This window comes from Lepisosteus platostomus, chromosome 12, assembly GCF_059453375.1.
Source record: "Lepisosteus platostomus isolate fLepPlt1 chromosome 12, fLepPlt1.hap1, whole genome shotgun sequence".
Classification (NCBI taxonomy): Eukaryota; Metazoa; Chordata; class Actinopteri; order Semionotiformes; family Lepisosteidae; genus Lepisosteus; species Lepisosteus platostomus.
The window spans coordinates 35202718-35221525 of NC_142622.1; the positions used below are offsets into that span (position 1 = coordinate 35202718).

At 39.1% G+C, this 18808-nt stretch overlaps 1 protein-coding gene across 3 annotated transcripts in view; it reads left to right on the forward strand.

Annotated features, from left to right (window-relative positions):
- Positions 1 to 18095, forward strand: part of mroh1 (maestro heat-like repeat family member 1) — a 42118-nt gene extending 24023 nt beyond the window's left edge. For all 3 annotated transcript variants that reach the window (XM_088601778.1, XM_088601777.1, XM_088601779.1), the window contains 15 exons: positions 1554 to 1689; positions 2014 to 2126; positions 3509 to 3661; positions 6647 to 6801; positions 7489 to 7654; positions 7742 to 7944; positions 8977 to 9114; positions 9805 to 9919; positions 10594 to 10740; positions 12105 to 12293; positions 12599 to 12748; positions 13356 to 13490; positions 13609 to 13711; positions 14181 to 14246; positions 15660 to 18095. In XM_088601778.1, coding sequence (XP_088457904.1) covers positions 1554 to 1689; positions 2014 to 2126; positions 3509 to 3661; positions 6647 to 6801; positions 7489 to 7654; positions 7742 to 7944; positions 8977 to 9114; positions 9805 to 9919; positions 10594 to 10740; positions 12105 to 12293; positions 12599 to 12748; positions 13356 to 13490; positions 13609 to 13711; positions 14181 to 14246; positions 15660 to 15742 — 2052 coding nt within the window. In that variant the 3' untranslated portion in view covers positions 15743 to 18095. The remainder of the gene's footprint in view (positions 1 to 1553; positions 1690 to 2013; positions 2127 to 3508; positions 3662 to 6646; positions 6802 to 7488; positions 7655 to 7741; positions 7945 to 8976; positions 9115 to 9804; positions 9920 to 10593; positions 10741 to 12104; positions 12294 to 12598; positions 12749 to 13355; positions 13491 to 13608; positions 13712 to 14180; positions 14247 to 15659) is intronic.
- The last annotated feature ends 713 nt before the right edge of the window (positions 18096 to 18808 follow it).

Below are 18808 nucleotides of genomic sequence, written 5' to 3' on the forward strand. Positions count from 1 at the left end.
TGTAGATTATCCACTTCACCTTGTATACCTTAAACCTTGTATGTAATATTTTTTGGACTTTCATATTCAGAAGGAAGAAAAACATTAGAAAGTAGATTTTTCACCCATTTAGCTCATTTCAATTATAATAACGGTGTTCAACTTGTAGTTTTTTGAAGAATTAGAATTCCATTGTTGCATCTACAACACACTTTTAATACAGACTGAAGAAAAGATGCTAAACATTGAACTTGAAGAAGCTGTCTGAGAGTTAAGGTTTGTGTTGGCGCCTCATTTTCATCTTGTAGACTGTATGGAAGCAATTAAAAAAAGCAACCAAAATGTTCGTATATATAATTTAAAGTTAGAATAGGGATATTACAATATTATTGTTCAATGTGCTTGTAAGATAAATTAAGACGTTTGAGTACATTTTTGATTAAAATGCTGTTAAAAATAACATCACTGCTTCCGGAATCAGTCCAGAGAAGAGCAACCACATACATTCTAGGTTTAAAGAAATGTCCTTCTGTGAAAGTATAACACTTTTTAAACTTTAAATAGGTATGACTATGAGTGACGTTCATTCAAGTAGGCACAAAGACATTGATAAAGTCAACCCAATGGGAATCTTGAGGAGCAGCAGTCAAGCATGAACCAGGCACAGCTGGGAAATACGAGGAAGTTTATTTTAGAGGCTGTGAGACAAACAAAGCTTGTAGGCAGACATGTTGTTAAAGCTGGTACCCTTGGTTTCTTTTAAGAACTGACTGGATTTAAACCTTGAAACCAAACAAGCTACGTGATCCAAATGACCTTTCTCGTTTGTGACCTCCCTTTTGTTCTTCACTGCACATCCTCTTAATGTCCACATGTATGCGTGGGTTCTCGTTTCTCCTGAAGTCCTAAAGTAGTCCTGTGGGTTGACTTTGTGAACCGTCTTTCAGAATTCTCACATCTACACATAGTTCCCGCTATTCAATACAAAAGAGTTTCGGCCAAATCGACATGTAATGTTTTAAGTCCAGGCAGTAAGATAGATAGATAAGGCTTTATTGATCCCGAAGGGAAATTGATGTGTTACAGCAGTCCAGCCCAAAACAAGCAAAAACAGACATCAGAATAGACTAAAAATTATACAACATAAATCTAAAATAAATACATAGGTGTGTGCAAAATATGATGATCATAGTAACTGTAAAAACAATAGAATATGTGCAAAATGTGCATAGGTTTATACAGATTGATTTTCCAAAAAAGTATTGTCCATTAAGGTAACCTTAATGCTTTTCTTTAAACTGAATCTAGAACACCAGTGCCCATTTATGTGATGTCGACTCCAGTCAGAATTATTACATTTTTTAATTTCTTGGGTTTTTTTTACATACCAGATTTCATTTAATGGTTTTATAAAGGGTGAACTACTATGAAGAGCAGTTGTAGTCTTTTTATGCAGTGATGAATAAAGTAGTACTCACTTTACTTTTTTGTTTTGTGGTAAGTGTTGCAAATATCCGGACTCACTAGTGTATTATAAATCAGTAGTTTAACAGCTTGTTTGTTTCTGTCGGTAGAACATGGTATCTTTTCATAACCTGGGTGCCCTGCTGGGCCGTTTGGCTCCGAGATGTACCGATCCACATCCGGTAGTCCGCAAGGCCGCTATGGACTGCATCTACACTCTTCTCAACATTCAGCTTCGTTACGAAGGTATGGGGATCAAACGCATAATTATTGTAGGTTAAAATACTGAAATGTATCTCAAAATTGTATTCCAGGATACAGTGACTATAGGAGGTCTGCATACCGCTAACCAAGAAACACATTTTGCAGCCTCACAGCCTAGGATTTCATTTGTCATAACTTTTTTCAGCATTTGTTTTTCACTTTTGGAGGTTGTGTGTAACAATGTAGAAATACATTTCTAACAAAGGAGCCTGCTCCCAGTTATGAAACAAAGAACAGTTGTGATATTTTCCTTAATATTAGGAATTTCACCTTGTGGACCACTAACTGAGATTTTATTTTGTTCAGGGTTTGCGCTAGACCACAAAGATGAATCAGTTGAAAGCCTGATTATCCTGAGAGATAAACTGGACAATCCTGACCCTTCTGTCCTGTACAAAACATGTTCTGAGCTCACAAAGGTAAAGAGTGCAGTACTGTTAAGAGTGTGGATATGTGTTTATACAGGCAGTGGGTTAAAACAAAATGGAAATGGATGCAGAGACATCAAGTATATTGAAAGCAAGGGCTTCCTCAAAGCCCTGGCTCATGCGCTAATTAAACAGATAACATCCCAGCATGCTCAAAGTCAGGTATAAAAATGCCGAACAGGCCTCATTGCCTATAATTATACTTAGTCTGGCTGCAAGAGGGGAGATATCAGTGACTTTGTAAGAGGGTTTCAATGCTGGGGTGCATTGGTGTGGAGCTTCAGTGACCAAGACAGCCCAGCATGATGATTCAGAAGCGATAGTGTCTAAGGCATTGTCAGCTTGGAAATCAAGGGATAGACATCAGCAATAAAGGGCAGCAGTCGGTTGAAACACATACTTCAGGATCAGGATGTCCTTGTGGTTTTTTTTGGAACTGCAAGTCAAAATGGGTGAGCAACTGCAGATCGGTTGACTACAAATTTCGACCTGGGGCAAGAGCAGCTAGTTTGATCAAAACTACTCATCTGACTACTCCTCAGAGCATATTTGCTCGTTGAGTGCAATGCGCTATCAAGCATGGGAGGAATGTGATATCAGACTCCTCACCATGTTGCAGATGAGTGCACATGTGGCACCAACCTTCCTAATGATATGACTCGCATTTTCCTGGCATGGTTTAGGAGCAATCATTCCCTTAGGAGGCCTGGTCAATGCTTATCATTACATAATGTACTGAGTGGTCATCTTCACCTCATGTTCTTTTGTGTTGGGAGGGCTGATCTCCAGAATCACAATGCTCAGATCCGCAGAGATATGTGGTCTCCCAGTGGCTTGAATAACATTGATCTTATTCATCCATGGCCATTTGAGCATTTCTAGAATATTCTGGTGAAATGCCTAAGACACCATTTCTTACCTCTATCAACCAGGTGCGAGTTGATTGACTTGATGGTGTCACAACCCTATTTCTGAATTCCAGTTACTGATGGACTCTATACAGACTGTAATGGCTGCATGCAATGGCCCAGTGCCATCTTGAGTGACTTTACATTGGTGTTTCAGTTTTTTCTTCTCCGCTGCGTGTGTGTATTATTAATTTACTTGACTGACACATTAAGTAATATGGACTTAACATCTGTACCCCTTCATACAGGTGGATATTTTATTGAAGCGATTTAAGTGAAGCGACTTCCTTAAGGGTACAGCGGCCCTATCCCAGTCAGGGATCTGAGCCTGTGACCTGCCAGTTCCGAATTTCCTAAGCACGGTGCCAAAACCGTGTCGACACAATCGCATCTCGTGGGAGAATTTTTGCGCTGCGTTGGAGTTTAATCGTTTTCCTGTCGGTAACGTGTTTTCTTCACCTTCAGATCATCAGCAAGCGCCTGCCCCAACAGCAGCTGAACACGCTCATTTTCATGCTCTTTGAAGGCCTGGTTGATTTGCAGCCCAACTGCTCTCGAGCTTCGAGTGTGGTTTTAAACACTATTCTCAAAACCCGTGGTGCTGGACTGCAAGACCTGGTGAGCGAATTATTTTCTGTCTCCCGTAATTTGTTCCCCTGTTGTGTTCAGCAGCTTTAAGAACTTGGTGCTGTAAATGCATGGTAAGCATGACCTTTTTTTTGTAGCATTTATTTGTATATGTAAAAATTATGGGTGTAAATACCAAAAGGCTTATGAGGCTTAAATGGTCTATTTTGAATTAAAATGTGTCATCAAAATATTGTCAGTGGACAATAACTTCAACCATGGATTATAATGTGTATCAATGAGAAGAGTGAAGGAGAGATTTTCGTTAATTTTAATATATACGGTGTCTCGAAAAAGCTCTCGGACAATTCCTGTGTTCTCCCATTTTGTGAAGTCCTCAATTGATGCATACAGATTTTTTTCATCTTAATATTTTACTCCAAACCTGAAGGCTCAAACTGAGGACTGATCAGAAGGGTAAGATACAGTTACACCGATTGTCAGTAATATCTTAAGAAAAAAGTTAATTATGTTGGTTGCAAAATGACTCAGATCCATGACCTCAATATTAGATGGAAGCACCTCTGGCAGCATTTACAACCACAAGTGTTTTTGGGCTAGTCTTAACGAATTTTGAACATGAGCTTGTTGCAATTTTTTGCCCATTCTTTTTGGCAGATTTGCTTAAACTCAGTTTACTTGGGGGTCACTTATAGATGGCAATATTCACGTCTTTCAACAGATTCCCAGTAGAATTCAAGTCAGGACTTTGCCTGCTTCACTCAAGGATATTCACTTTCTTATTCTTAAGTCGCTCCAGGGTAGCTTTGGATCAATGTCCTGCTGAAAGGTGATTTTTTTTTTGTCCCAGATTAAGGTCTGAAACAGATTTTCCTCTAAGCTTTGCCAGTACTTTGCTTCATCTTTTTCCCCATCAGTCTTGACAAGCTTCCCAGTCCCTGCTGATGAGAAGCAGATCTAAAATAAAATGTTACAACTTCCATGCTTGACAGTAGGGCTGGTGTTGACTGAGTGATGCACTGGGGTTGGGTTGTGTGTCAGATGCAACACTTTGCATTTAGACCAAAACGGTTCCAGTTTAGTTCAACCAAAAGATTTGCCACGTTTGCAGTAATGCTTTGTTGCAAACCTCGTGTGGGATTTGAGATTTTGAGGGGTTTCTTTTTCAGTTTCATACAAACTATGTGGAAAGTTATGTTAAATGTTTTTGGATTCATTGAGAGATGTTGACCCCTGGATATTTTCTCCCTTGTTAGCCACTGGACTCCTTCAGAGTTGCTATTGGCCTCGTGATGCCTTTGATAGACTCGGATAGTGTCTGGGTGCCTTCCACTTCATAATAATTGAATTCACCATTCTCAAAGACGTTCTCTAGCCTCAAAACCTTCTTCTTTAGAAGGGCCCTTACTTATTTGGTTCTGTTATTTACCCCTCTGGTCCTAGTGTTTTCAGTACCCCCATCTACTGTCTCCTCTTATTGTGTTTTTTCATTGTGCATATCTTGTCTTTTTTTGTTGTTGTTGTTGTTGTTGGCATTCTGTAAAAGTTTATTTTATATAGCTCCTTTAAGATGGCTTCTTAAAGCTCATTATCAAAGTGAAGCGATAAAGTCCATTTTATCCCTAAGTTATTTTGAAATTGCCTTGATTTTTGCTTGAAATTCACTGGCTGAAGGACCTTACAAAGACATTTGTACAGTATTCTGAAATTGTGTGAACTACTATTGTTACTCAGACGGAGACCACTTAGCTAAAAGTGTCTGTCTTGTTGAGGTAATTTTTCACCACAAGTCACGTTGGCCACAGCAAAAGGGTTATACAATCACGACTTTTCCATTTTTCTTTCATATGAATTATTTACTTTTTTGTTTTTGCTTTGAAAAAACAAAATGTGAAAAATGTGCAAAGATCTACTTTTGCAAGTTACTGTATGTATTATTTCACAGTCACTAGTGAGTACAATTTCTTTTGCTTCTAGAAAAAATGGCATTTAAAATACATTCTAGGTTTCACAGGGGGCGCCATTGTCTTTTGTTTGTAGTAGAGAATAAGCATTGAACATAACTTACTACATAGGATAGAAATTCACGCAATTTGCTACAAAAATTGAGTTATTACACATTTTAATACTTTTTTTACACACTTCTAGCATTTATAAACAGTTTAATGATGTTTTCATGTTTGTGTCACGTCTGTGTTTTTTCTTGACATATTGAAATGGTTTAGTTATTGTTTTGTTTTATGTTTCATTAATACAATTTCAGAAAACATTGTGAAAATATATACTGTAATTTTATAGCTTTTGTTGTCCATGTTTGACAAAATGCATTGTACAATACAGGTTAATGCGGATCTTCCTGTAGTTCACTTGAATGGTTTAAAGCACTGTATATTTATGAAAAAGAAAATTAAATACACTTGATTTGCAGAATTCGCACGCAGTAACACACACCAGACATTACACTGCATTTTGCAATGTCTATGGGAAGTAAGCAGCTTCTGTACAGAAAATCACATTGTTTACATTGGGATATCCCTGGCATTCGGTGATTTTGATTGTATGTTGAAGATAAGGGAGAGCTGTGTTGCTTTAGATTAGCTTGACTCTGTGTTTTTCCAGGTTTCTGCTGGAAGACAAAACTGCACATCAAATGTATTTGCCACATATTGTAAAAGGTCAGCTTGCCCTCTCTGAAAACTAGACTTTGTGCCATCATTGAGAACACATTGACAGGATTATTATGGGATATCGACAGGTGGTTCATTCTGTCGGCTTCACCTAGAACTTTCAGCTTTGATTTTAACATATAGATATAAGTATCAAAACTGCTAAATTTTAATTGATTTCACAGAGATTGTCCTTGATTTTTACCCTGTGTTTCAGAATTGCTGTTACTGGATTTATATTTAGACTGTTTTAACAATAAACCCAAGTTGTAACCAATTCGGGCTTCGGCAATGCCGTATAATCAGCCCTCAGTAACCGGGAAAGTCGATCTCTTCTGATCTATTACAGGTTCCTGAAATCCTTGAGGTTCTTCACATTCGACTCCAGTCGATTGCAGAGGAGCAAGTGAAAGTAGCTGTGGCCCAGTCCATTCTCATTCTGGCCACCCAGCACTTGCAGACTGTCGTAAACACCCTTATCTCCTACCCTCTGCCTTTTGACAAGTAAGAACTGAATATTCCAAAGCCAAGTACGATTTTTTTAGTATTCATTTTGTAGCTTCCTTGAAAAAAGCCTTATTTAACTTGCACAATTTATATTATCTTCCTTCTCTTAAAAAACAAATGGGCGGAACGGTGGCTCTGTGGTTAAGGATCTGCGCCTGTGGCTGGAAGGTTGCCGGTTCAAATCCCTCACCCAGCAGAGGAATCCTAATCCATTGGGCCCCTGAGCAAGGCCCTTAAACCCAACTGCTCCAGGGGCGCTGTACAATGGCTGACCCTGCGCTCTAACCCCAAGCTTCTGTCTGTTTGAGTGTGTCTGTGTGTCTCATGGAGAGCAAGTTGGGGTATGCGAAAAAGACAAAGAAATTATATATGGCTAATAAAGTGATCTTCTCTTCTGTTTTTCTCTTAAATATGGCAATTTCATTGTGCTTAGAAGTACTCTGTACAATCCATGCGCCGTTACGTTCTTTTAAGGTTTTTTATTACTCTAATATTAGTGAGCTAGTTTGGTGGAGCTAGAAGCATTTTTACCCACTGGGTAAATTCTGCCCAGGATCTGCTACACCTCCAAATGTGAATTTTGGTTCATCATTTTAATTAAATGCATCAAAGTACTCTTGTTGTGCCTCTTCTGAAAAGAAATGACATATATTACATGATTAGTTTCTTTTATTTTTTCTTAAGTTGGTGCTGTGAAATGTGGATAGCTCTGGGTGCTGATAGCACTTTGGCATCTCAGATCATGGAGCTAATAATTGAGAAGCTAAATGTGATGGTGCCATTTGTGGACAAGAAGGAATCCATGCTGAGATCCACTGTAGCAAAACTAGCAACCAGTCATCCCTTAGCTGTAAGTAATCGTGGAAATGTCTCAGACTCTTGAGTTTTTCAGTCAAGACTGCATTTGTGCCCAATTCAATCTCTGTGCCTTTGACAGATGACGTGTGCCTTGCGTGAGATGATGCTGAATGGCCAAACCCAGGAGGCTGTCCTGGCCATGTTTCCTCAGCTCTTCAGTGCTCTGCTCGTGCGCCTAGGCTCAAGCGTTGGGGTTCAGCTCCCCAAGGACATCAACAGCAACTGCATTAGCCAAGACCGGAGGTCGTCTGGCAAGCCCCCAGCTACCTTTGATGTGTGTGGGTGAGTGCTACTCAAATCTATGATCCCTCCACCTGGACTGCGATCTTTCAAGCGGTCCTAGCAAAAAGGATTTTCTCCCATTTCAAATTAAATAGCAAAGACTGCATTTTGATTTCTTTACTTCCTATGGACTGACTGCTTTTAGAACACACAATCTCACCACAAGGTATCCACGTGGCCCTTCAATGGTCCACATCAGGATTGGCCGATCCTTAACCTGATGCTTTTAATGCACTAAACCAGCTGGTTACTGGCTTAATGAGTGATAAGGAATGATCACATCACTCCTGTCCTGGAGTCCTTGCACTGGCTTCCTGTCAGGTTTCATGTTGACTTCAAAATCTTCATGGTCGCCTATAAGGCTCTGCATGGCTTTGCACCTCTGACCTACTGTCATCCTACTCCCCACTTCACAACCTTCACTCTTCTAATTCTCATCTCCTAACTGTCCCCCAAGCCCTTCTACACTCTGTGGGTGACAGGGCCTTGTCCTGTTATGCCCCAAAGCTCTGGAACTCTATCCCCAAGGGTATCAGAGAGTCGCCTTTCCTAAACTCCTTCAAATCCAGACTCAAACCTTCTTCTTTAGAAGGGCCTTTACTTATCCGGTTCTTTTATTTATCCCTCTGCTCCTACTGTGTTAAGTATCACCATCTACCATGTCCTCTCATTGTGTATTTACATTGTGTACATCTTGTGTATTTTTTTTATTGTTGTCATTCTGTAAAGCACTTTGAGATGCCACCTTCAAAGGGACTATATAAAATAAAGTTTATTATTATTATTATTATTATTATTATTATTATTATTATTATTAATCTGACCAGTTAAACAGCTTCTTCAGGAGCTTCTGCTTTAAAGACACAATACGCTGGATTGAACAGTGCTGGTCTATGTTTGCCTTACCCTGCCTGGGAAGTATACACTATAGAGCTGTGGAGTGTTTTTCTCATTTTTGAGCCTCTGGTAAGGTAAGAGTGTAACAGTCACCCCAAAGTCAACATTTTTGGGCCGTGCTTGTCCTTGCTGCAGCGTGGCAGTGGAGGCCCTGCGTATCTTGTTGGCCCGTGCTCAGCTGGAGGAGGTGGTGAAGCCCCTGGACCTGGAGGGAGCCTGGGAGAAGATGAAGGATCCTCCGCAGCACACGGCTGGCGTTACTCTTCTGGCCAGGTACGAGCGACTCGTGCGATAGAAACGTGCAAGGGTAAACTCGCTTTCTGTGGGGAAACCACCCCCGAAGTAGGAAGACACTGCCGCATGGAATGTCGAAAACTCGCCAGGTAGGTTTCCCGAGGAAAGGATTTCAAATGTGGGAATGTGTCTCTCTTTTCCAGTAACTCAATTTATTGTTTCAGTTGACTTAAAGAGAACATTAAACAAAATTCAAGTATTTATCATAGTACAGATATTTGCCTTCTTTGTTTCCATAATGTTTGTTCACATACAATATTGGAAGCATGAGCATTACTTATTTCACTTTGTTTTGCAATGTCCACTTCAACAACCTTTTCCCAGCGTGTTTGCTTTTCTTCTTAGCGTGCGAGTTCATGTGCAGTAATTCTAAAGAAAGTCCATTTTCCATCATTTTCGAAGAGAATATAATTGGTTTTTGTCATGCTGAAAAGCCTTCTGCAATTTCCACAGGTGAATCATGTTGTTTACAGTTTAAATCTTGATTTTTAGGCACCATGGTGTGCAGACATTTTAAGATTTTGTACCAGTTGTAATTACAGAAATCTAATGCTCAACAGGGCCTCTTTGATGAAGGCCTACAGTTTCCTAACAGTTTTGTAGAGGGTTTTTTTAACAGTTTGTTTCAGTGGTGCAGCAAAGTGAGTTTGAGTGATTATTTATCAACAGGGCTATGGCAAAACATGCTGGCCCACGTCTGCCTGGCATTGTGGAAAACCTGTGCCCAAGCCTTAGCAACATTTATGAGTGCCAGAGGGTGACCATCACAGCTTTCTTCTCAGAGGTTAGTGAGGAAGTTGGGAATGAGAGAGCAGTGAACCGTAGTTATTTAATAAGGTTATTTTTTTGTCACAGTCAGGTTTTCACTTCAGTTTAGTTTAGCATCTTCCAAGTATCGAGAAAGTCCTACCGAATTATACTTTCAAAAGTAAAATGCTTATATGCCTAAATGTATTTCTTATTAAATGTTTAATTTCTTACAAATTTTGCTTAGTGATTGGGGGTGGGGATAGAGGGAGGGATCTGTGCCATACAGTATATATCCATCGCAGTGCCTCATTTGAAAATGGAAGTTACATGAATATGAATGGAATTGATTAGAAACAATCACAGATGAAAACCGAGCAAGATATCACAATAAAATACTAACACACCTATTTACTTTTAACTTAAGGACATGGTCCTGATTTTTTTTCCTGTTTAAAGAGGTCCTTGTTTGTAGATTGGTAGCCAACATGACTTCTTTTGTGTTAGAAGTGGTAGTCTCTCTTTTATTTATTGGCATTCTGTGTTCTTTTGAAGTGCTTTTTTTACATAGAGATGTGGTGTGAAAAATCCATCCATTCTTTTTCAGTTAATTTGTAGTCTAGTACAAGATTGCATTGAGACAGTACCTTAACTGGCAGGTACTGTATAAACGAGCTGTTTTCTCACTCCTTCAATGTTCTCGTTCCTAAGCTTTTGAACCACCACGTTGTGACAGAGCTGATGATGATGGACATGCTCATGAACAACATGATGGAAAGGATTTCTGATCCTTGTGGTGTAGTCCGCATGCTGGCTGTGCGAGGCTTGGGGAACATTGCTGTAGGATCTCCGGAAAAGGTACAGTACCATCCTCTTGGTCTTCAGCTGCCTCCTCTGTAAGACAAGAAAGGGAGTAATGCATGAACAGTGCAGAGAAAAAGTGTATGAACTCCTTAATTTGGTCCTCACTTAAAATGGAATAAGATCATCACAAATGTCTAAATAGATGAATATAACCCGCTTAAACATGTACAAGATAGGTTTAATCATCAAAATGATCCATCATTAAATATTGTGTGAATAAATGTGTAAGCCCTTAGTTTCAGTAACTAGTGAATCTCCCTTGAACAGCAATGCCTTCAACTAGACTTTTGCTTTAACTGTGTATTAGTCTCCTGGATCTTGCATTTTTAAATTATGGCCAATTCTTCCTTACAGAATGTTTCAAGACATTTGGTGGTTTCCTTGCACAGACTATGTAAGAATCTACCATAACATTTGAATGGGGCTTAAGGCTGGACTTGTCCAATCCAAAATACATTTTGTTTCCAGTAGTCTTGTGGATTGTCTGGGTGCTCTTTGGTGAGCATCTCTTTGGTGAGAGATGTGTGGTAAGATTCTTTTGTTAAAGAGCAATGGTTTCTTCCTGGCTATTCTCCCAAGAACAAAATTAATTCATTTTTTCAGTTTTCTGTTAGCTAACACATAAACACTGTCATAAACTGCTGTGAGAAAGACCTGAAGATCCATGTTACTCTGAGTAACTGATGTTACTCTGATGGTTTTCTGGGCTGTTTGGGGAGTCCTAGGTAGACATCATGGTCTTTAATATTCCACTTGTAGACAGTCTATCTGTCACTTGAAGGATGACATGTTTTTTTAACTCTGACCAGACTGAGTGTCAGCAACTCTTTTTCTGCCCTCTGCTATGAGCTTTGATTGTGCATGACGTGTCCACATACCAAGTTTGTATGGAACGGAGATGGCCAGCCTCATTCTTTTGTTTACTTGTCATCCAATTATTTATTGCCCTGATTCTAATTACGGCCTTAATTCTGCTAAGGGTGTGCTTGTTAGTTCACATATTCTTTTTCTAAGTGATTAGTTGTTTCTGCTTTATACATTGTGTCTCAAAACGTTGGGTAGATATAAACTGTTGCTTATTTAAGAAAAAAGCAGTTTAACTGGTTTCTGTTAAACAAAGGGAATCATTGTAAAGATGTGTAATTCCTCTAATTCTTTTGGGGGTTTACACACTTTTTCTCAGCACTGTGCATGTCTTTCATATTCACTGTAATGAAATATCTGTCTCACATGAACTGCGGTGACGTAAGTATTATATCCATAATCTTCCTTTTATTGTTTTGTTTTTTTTTAATGTGCTCCATTTGTACACGAGCCATGGGGGGACCCTGACACGGCTCTTTGTTCCAAACTAACAGGTGAACAAGTACGCCAAAGAGCTGCTGGCGGCAATGAGCTCAGGAATGGAGGAGAAAGATGATCCCGATAAACAGATCACCCTTGAGGCCATGTCTGGCCTCTCCAAAGTCCTGGTATACCTGGACAAGAAAAACGTCCAGCTCCTAGTGGTGTACATCTTCATGAAGATTAAACCTTTCTTAGAAAATGTAAGTTCTGTTCCCATTATACAATAACTGGTAAATTAAGAAAAAAAACCTACAGAAATGGATTTCCTTTTTAAACATCTTAAAGCATCCCAGAAAGGTTTACACAATACCACTTTTTCCGTTTTGGTGTCCTGTTGCAAATATCATAATGTGTGTTTTAAAGACACTGCAATTTGTGCCTTGTTACAACATTTTGTGCTTTGGCTTTGGTCCTTCTTTTAAGAACACTGCTCCAGCTGTTAGCCTTTGTAAAAGATAAGGGCCGTTAAAACCAAAAGAAACCTAATACTGCTGTGAATTCACAGGACAATGATGAAATCCGATGTGCCTCCATAACACTGTTGGGCAACCTCTCTAAGTTTGGAGCAGGAGAGCCTGTCTTTAAAGACCAGCTCCACAATGTACTGGTCAGCCTCCTCCTGCACCTCAACGACCCCAGCCCGGAGGTGGTCAAGGTGAGAACACCTAAAAGCATATGTGTGTTATTCACAGCACCTTGTTTTACACCAAAGGCACATTTCCCCTTTTTCATTATGTTAAATTAAACAGAGGTTTGTCCATAACAGGACAAACAGGTTTGTTTTGAAATAAACATAGTTGGTGAAATGTAAACGTGAAGGGGAGATGTTCTACGTTCTATGCATGTTGTTTTCATCCATGTAACTGGAATCCATGAGTTGTGATCTCTTGTCCTATGAAAAAGATTCAAACAAGCAATTTCTAAACTAAGTAGCCCAACCTCCTCACTGAAATTAAGTCCAAATGCTAAAATGTCTTAGTGATCTTTATGAATTATTTGTTGTAACTAGTTGTTGTATCAGATTTGAACTTTGTGATCTACGGGGTACAGTTGGATAGCTTAGCGCAAATTGCCATTGTACTTATTTTTGCACTGTATTGTGGAGACATCTCGTTACCATCTGTCATTTCACAGAATTTTAGATGTTCCCATTTTTTCCCCCAACTTACAAACCATTGTATAAAAATGTTGCGACTTCTGGACGCTAAAGAAAGGGCTGACCAGTGTGAGCGTTCATATTGCCATTTCTTTTTCTTTACCAGGCCTGTAAGTTTGCTATGCGTGTGTGCGCTCCAGTTGTGGGGTCTGAGCAGATCACAGCCATGTTTCAAAACCACCTCCATGAAGACAAAGGATTGCACTACGGGGAGTTCATTAATGACCTGACTAAATACATAGTAATGTATTTTTTTCTTGGAGACATTTTTCTATGACAATGAACCTTTTTTTTTGTTTGATTCTCCTAGCGGTGTTTTAAAAATAGAACATTTTCTTTTTATGTCTATCTATCTGTAGATTCAGGACTTCCCTGGTATGCTGAACTTCTACCATATCACAGTTATTCAGTTCTTCAAAAGCAACTGGGCTGAAGTGCGAGCCGGCGCCGCGATGTTCATAGGTGAGAAGAATGATTAAGAAAAATCTGATTTTCTCATGATTACATGTTTCTTTTTTTCTAGTTGTCCTTTCAGGAAGAGATCCACATTAGGTGGGGGAAACCTTGTAGCGTGTATGAATAAAAACGCCAAAGCTGTACTGTTGAACTCATAACTGAATCAGACCAGATCTTTTCCTTTAAACAACTAGTGTACAACTTTTATGGCATAATGGATAGATCAGACATACTCCGTTAGCAAATGTAAAGTGGACTTTGTTAAGAAAGACCTTAACACAGTGCAGATTTATGCTGATCTTTTCCAGTTTCAACTATCAGTGATACTGACAAGTAATTGTATGGTTTTGTAATGGGCTTCAGAACATCTTGTATCACTTCCATTGTTATAGTACTGCACATTTGTTCTGTGAGTATAAAAACTTGTAATAAAAATCATTGAGAAACTTGTTTCTTCTCTTATTGCAAATCCTAGGATTTCTGCTGGCAAATCTTCCAGAAGAATATTTCTCACACATGAACATGGGGAATGTTACCAAGGGTAGGTTTTTCTTTTTATTTGTAGAGTAGCTGTTTTTGACATTTCTTCTGGCATTCCTAGCTGCGTAGCTAATCCAATTTTTATTGTTTGTTCAATATGCTTAGTAACTTACAGCATGTTTGAAAAGTGATGACTTACCTGTTGTTTAAGTAATAACACATTGTTTCACAGAGAGCTTACTTGCTACATCTCCAAGAAATCTTTACTGACATATCGGATAATACTGACGCTTCCACACTGTTGTGTTTTTGTTCTTACAGTAGTTCCGAAGTTTGCTTTTTGCGTCATGTAGCTATTGCAAATATTGCTCTCCTTCAAAGACCGGTTCCGAGAACATTAGTCATTTACTTGTCATTGGCCAAGAGCCAGTGATTTCATGTAAACAGTGCTGTAGACAGGTCCAAAGTGTTGGACTGGAGTTAACTGGAGATATGGTTTTGCATATGTATAAATGGCTGACCCTGCTCTCTGACCCCAAGCTTCTCTCTCCCCGTCTGTGTGCCTGTGTGTCTCATGGAGAGCAAGCTGGGGAATGCGGAAAGACAAATTCCTAATGAAATTGTATATGGTTAATAAAGTGATCTTATCTTATCTGAATTAACTAAAACTTAGAAAGGAGCATATTGTGCTAAATGAGCTGATTGCTGGGTTTTGTAGTGTTCTTTCTAATTTTAAATGTGGAATCCCCATCCATCATTTTATGCCCTGGTCTTCAGGACTGCCTTTTGGCGACCAGGTTGACCTTAGCACTTCAACCTTGGTGTTAGACCAAGGAAGATGAGGAGAGTGCAGTCTCTCTTCCAAAAAGTGCAGTTCGCACACCGCTCCGCCATTTTCTGACAGCACATCTTGCAGGCGTGAAGTTTTACACTACACACTTTGCATCCGGTGGAGGAATAGCTCAGTGTTCGCTCACATGTGCACCGAGTGAGTCACTGGGGATGAGAAACAAGAAAAGGACATCCTGGCTGACTCAAGCCATCTAAACCTTAGCCATGTGTGTGCTGTGGTTTTGGACCTCCTGGACAGTGAAATAGCTTAGATTCCAATCAGCTGTATGATTACAGCAGTGCTCAAGGCCTGTATGAAAGCCTTCACTGTTTAAGACATACAGGAGCCTGTTTCCTTAATGACTCACGGTGTATTTTCATTCTGCACGATCAAATAAATCACATGATGTTACACAGCTGGAAATTAGATGGACTAAAACTATGGACATTTTAAAAATGCAGTGTTTTAAATGCATAATTAAACGATTAAAATATCAAAAACTGTTGTAATGGGAATGCATATTCTATTTGTGATCTCCTTCAAAGATGAAACGTTCGATCCGAATCTGTCAGTTACTCTGCATGGTTACCAGGGAGATAAGTACAGTGCATTGGTCTTGACTTTACTTTCTTCTCCTTTCAGGTCTGGTTCAGTTACTTCAAGACCCTGAGCCTTTGGTTCGTGCGAAAGCTGCAGAAGCCATGGGACATTTCCATCAGTTTTAAAACCGACAGGATCACCGATTCAAGAGCAACATTGCTTCACAAAAAAAGTGATAGAAGTTCGCGTCGTACTTAAATCGCCCCTCATTCAGTATAGTGACCAAAGACTGTCTTTACAAACAAAATAGGAAGGACATTATCATTCCTGCCCCTTGAAAATAATTTTGTCATACTGTGACTGTTTTTTTTTTTTTTATCCCAGAGCTTTAGGCTGGTTGTGGTGACAGAAAATATAATTGTATTCCTTTGAACTGGTGATGGGCTGAACTGCAGTCTGAGCTATTAATCTCAGCACCACAGAGAAACCTGCAGTACCTAATACGAGTGTTGTGATAGTGAATGGGATCATGCATCATCTACTGAGTCTTAAAAATAGCCGGAGAACTGCTTAGGTTGTCAAAACCAGTAGTAGTAAAAGAGGAAGGGGCATTGTGTGACTGACAAAACAGAAGTATGGAAGCAAGCTTCATAACTGTAAGAAGATGGTATAGGAAAACATAAAGCCAGATGCCTTTTTTTGGACTTCTTCATTTAGAAGCCTTTCCAAGCACTGTGAGAATTGGTGACAGCACCGTGACAGCATTCACATTTTATTTGTGGTGACTTTCTCAAGCTTCCGTGTGCATGGGGTAGCAAATTGTAGTCTATTGCCAGCTGAGAAAGTGCCATACTAAGAGAGGGAGAGCCGTAGTGGAGGAGATTTGGTCCTCATAATGGCCGTCCTGGTGTTCATTATTCAGCGGTAGTCCCGTTTTCTATATGTAGCTGCACTCTCCACAAGGCTGTAGTTGTGATTATACATATTGTTCAGTATTCTGGTCAATACCAGTACTTTGTCTTTGGCCTCACATGCAGGCCTCCTTGCTCTTGCTCAATGAAGAGGAAACAGGGCTTCTCTAACCCTGACATCACTGTCGGTACAATTAAAAAGTAGCATTCTTGACCTGCTGTAAACCAATCTCTTATCAGAAGTATGTATTCTAAATGTTCACAGCTGTGCATTGTGTTAATTATCAATCCTTTATGTTTCACGGTGGGGAATGATCTGGCTTTTGTACAAATCAAAGTATTTTGGTATCTCATGTCTGCTTGTTTCAAGAGGAGAGAATCTGTGACCTTTTAACTTTTTTGTCAGAGGTGTGCTAGTCTAGAGACCATTTTAAATAATCGACATGACCAAAAGGGTTTAGTCATGGGAACCTTTAGATGTTGATTTGATCTTGGATATACAATGCAGCAACAGTATGAAAAAGGCACTTTTTTTGTCAATTTGTTTGATTTTATTTTTCTTTTTTCCGTTGAATTCCATTGCTGCATTTTGACCGCCTTAAACTTGTTTCTTTTCCCTGTGTTTGGTGTGCTGGTTCCGTCTGAAACGGAACTGAACTCTTTGCTCCAAGTTCAGGTGAGATTGGTGTTAGTTTTGATTTCACTGTGGAAGTGATGATGACGGAGACTCAAAGTCTTTTATTTCCACTAAATAGTAGCCTACTGTGCGAAAAATCAATCTCTTTGCATAATAACCTTTACAAGGTGGTTAAATTCATAATAAATGTTACAAAACACACATTTCATGCATGAGTAGAATCTCAGTGGAATGACAACCCATTTAGATACATCTGTACTAAGCTTTAATTGTATTTATGCTGGAAGGTTGCAGCTTTTGGTTTTAAGATAAAGAACAACTGCCATTTATTCTGTTCCAGAAGAGCCCTTAAAATGTCATATCTTTGCATTCCTGAGTGTTGCAGCCAAACCATAGGTTGGTCCCCACGAGCCAGAGACTGTTCAAACATGGTCAGAATTGCTGGCATTCCAAAACTGGTCCAGTATGGCTATGATGGGCTTGCTTTATAGCGTAGACGTGCTCTTTTAGTTTTATTTTACCATGAAATAAAGCGGGGAGGGTTTTATAAAACCAGATATAAAGGAATCAACTGGTACGTCAGGTCATCAGGTACAGTTATGGCTAAAACATTATTAGCACATGAAATTTGTTATGTGCTTTGTTGGGTTAGCATTATCTAACTTGAACATATTTAACACCATTACCACAGTTTCTGAAATAACTTCTGAAAAGTGTCGAAAGTTCAGTTAATCTTAAGATTATGATTTTACCCCTTAAAACATCTACAAGGTTTTCTTCTTAAGTGCATTGTAGACCTGGTTGATTGGGTTGTCATACAAAGATATCACTTCAAAGAAATGTGCAATATTTTATCATTGTGTTGCTTGTATGTGCTACACGGTGCACTTGAGTGTCTGTATGTGTGATTTAAGAATTGTACTGAATGCCTCAGAACTGCATATGATACAAATTTTGTTCAAAACTATTAAATGCATACAGTTAACTTGGGTGTAGTCTGCAGTCGTTTTCCATTGATTATTTCAAAATCTGTATGTCCTCATTGCCTCCATACCTATTACTAAGCTCCCTCTAATAGGGGCATAGTAATACATATGGTGGCAATGTACTGTATAAGTGTGTTAACTATGCAAAAGAAACTACTTCATAAACAGCTGTTTTTCCACTGACATCAGCAGGAAACGACAACTTTCAAAATCAGAGGAAGTCTAGATTACTGCAATGTCCTGTGCACGTGTTACATTGTGAAGAAGTATTGTATATTTCACACTTTATGAATATATACACACTACAGTGATTCTGTAACTTTAAGATCCCCACAAACGCCTTTTATAACATTCTTCAGTGTTTGCTTTTGTTTAATTTTTGTTCTGGTGTTGTGGCACAGGAGGAATGTTTTGCCTCCTCAGCATTCGTCTGTGTAATTTATGTCAGGCTATATAGGTAAATTTAACACTAAGACCTGCTTACTAGTGTTTTCATTCTTGTGCATTCTGAAAAGGTTTAACCTCAAGGAATTCATTTCAGGTGTGAGAAGTGATAGGTCCACAATTTTCAAAATGTATGTTTGTTATACGATAATTATGGAGTCAACACACCATTGTGCTTGAAGAGACTGAAACTGAGTACAATTGTAAATAAATATGTAGAAACTAAGATTGTAACTGGACACTAAGTAAACCAGTATTTTTCAGATTTGTTCT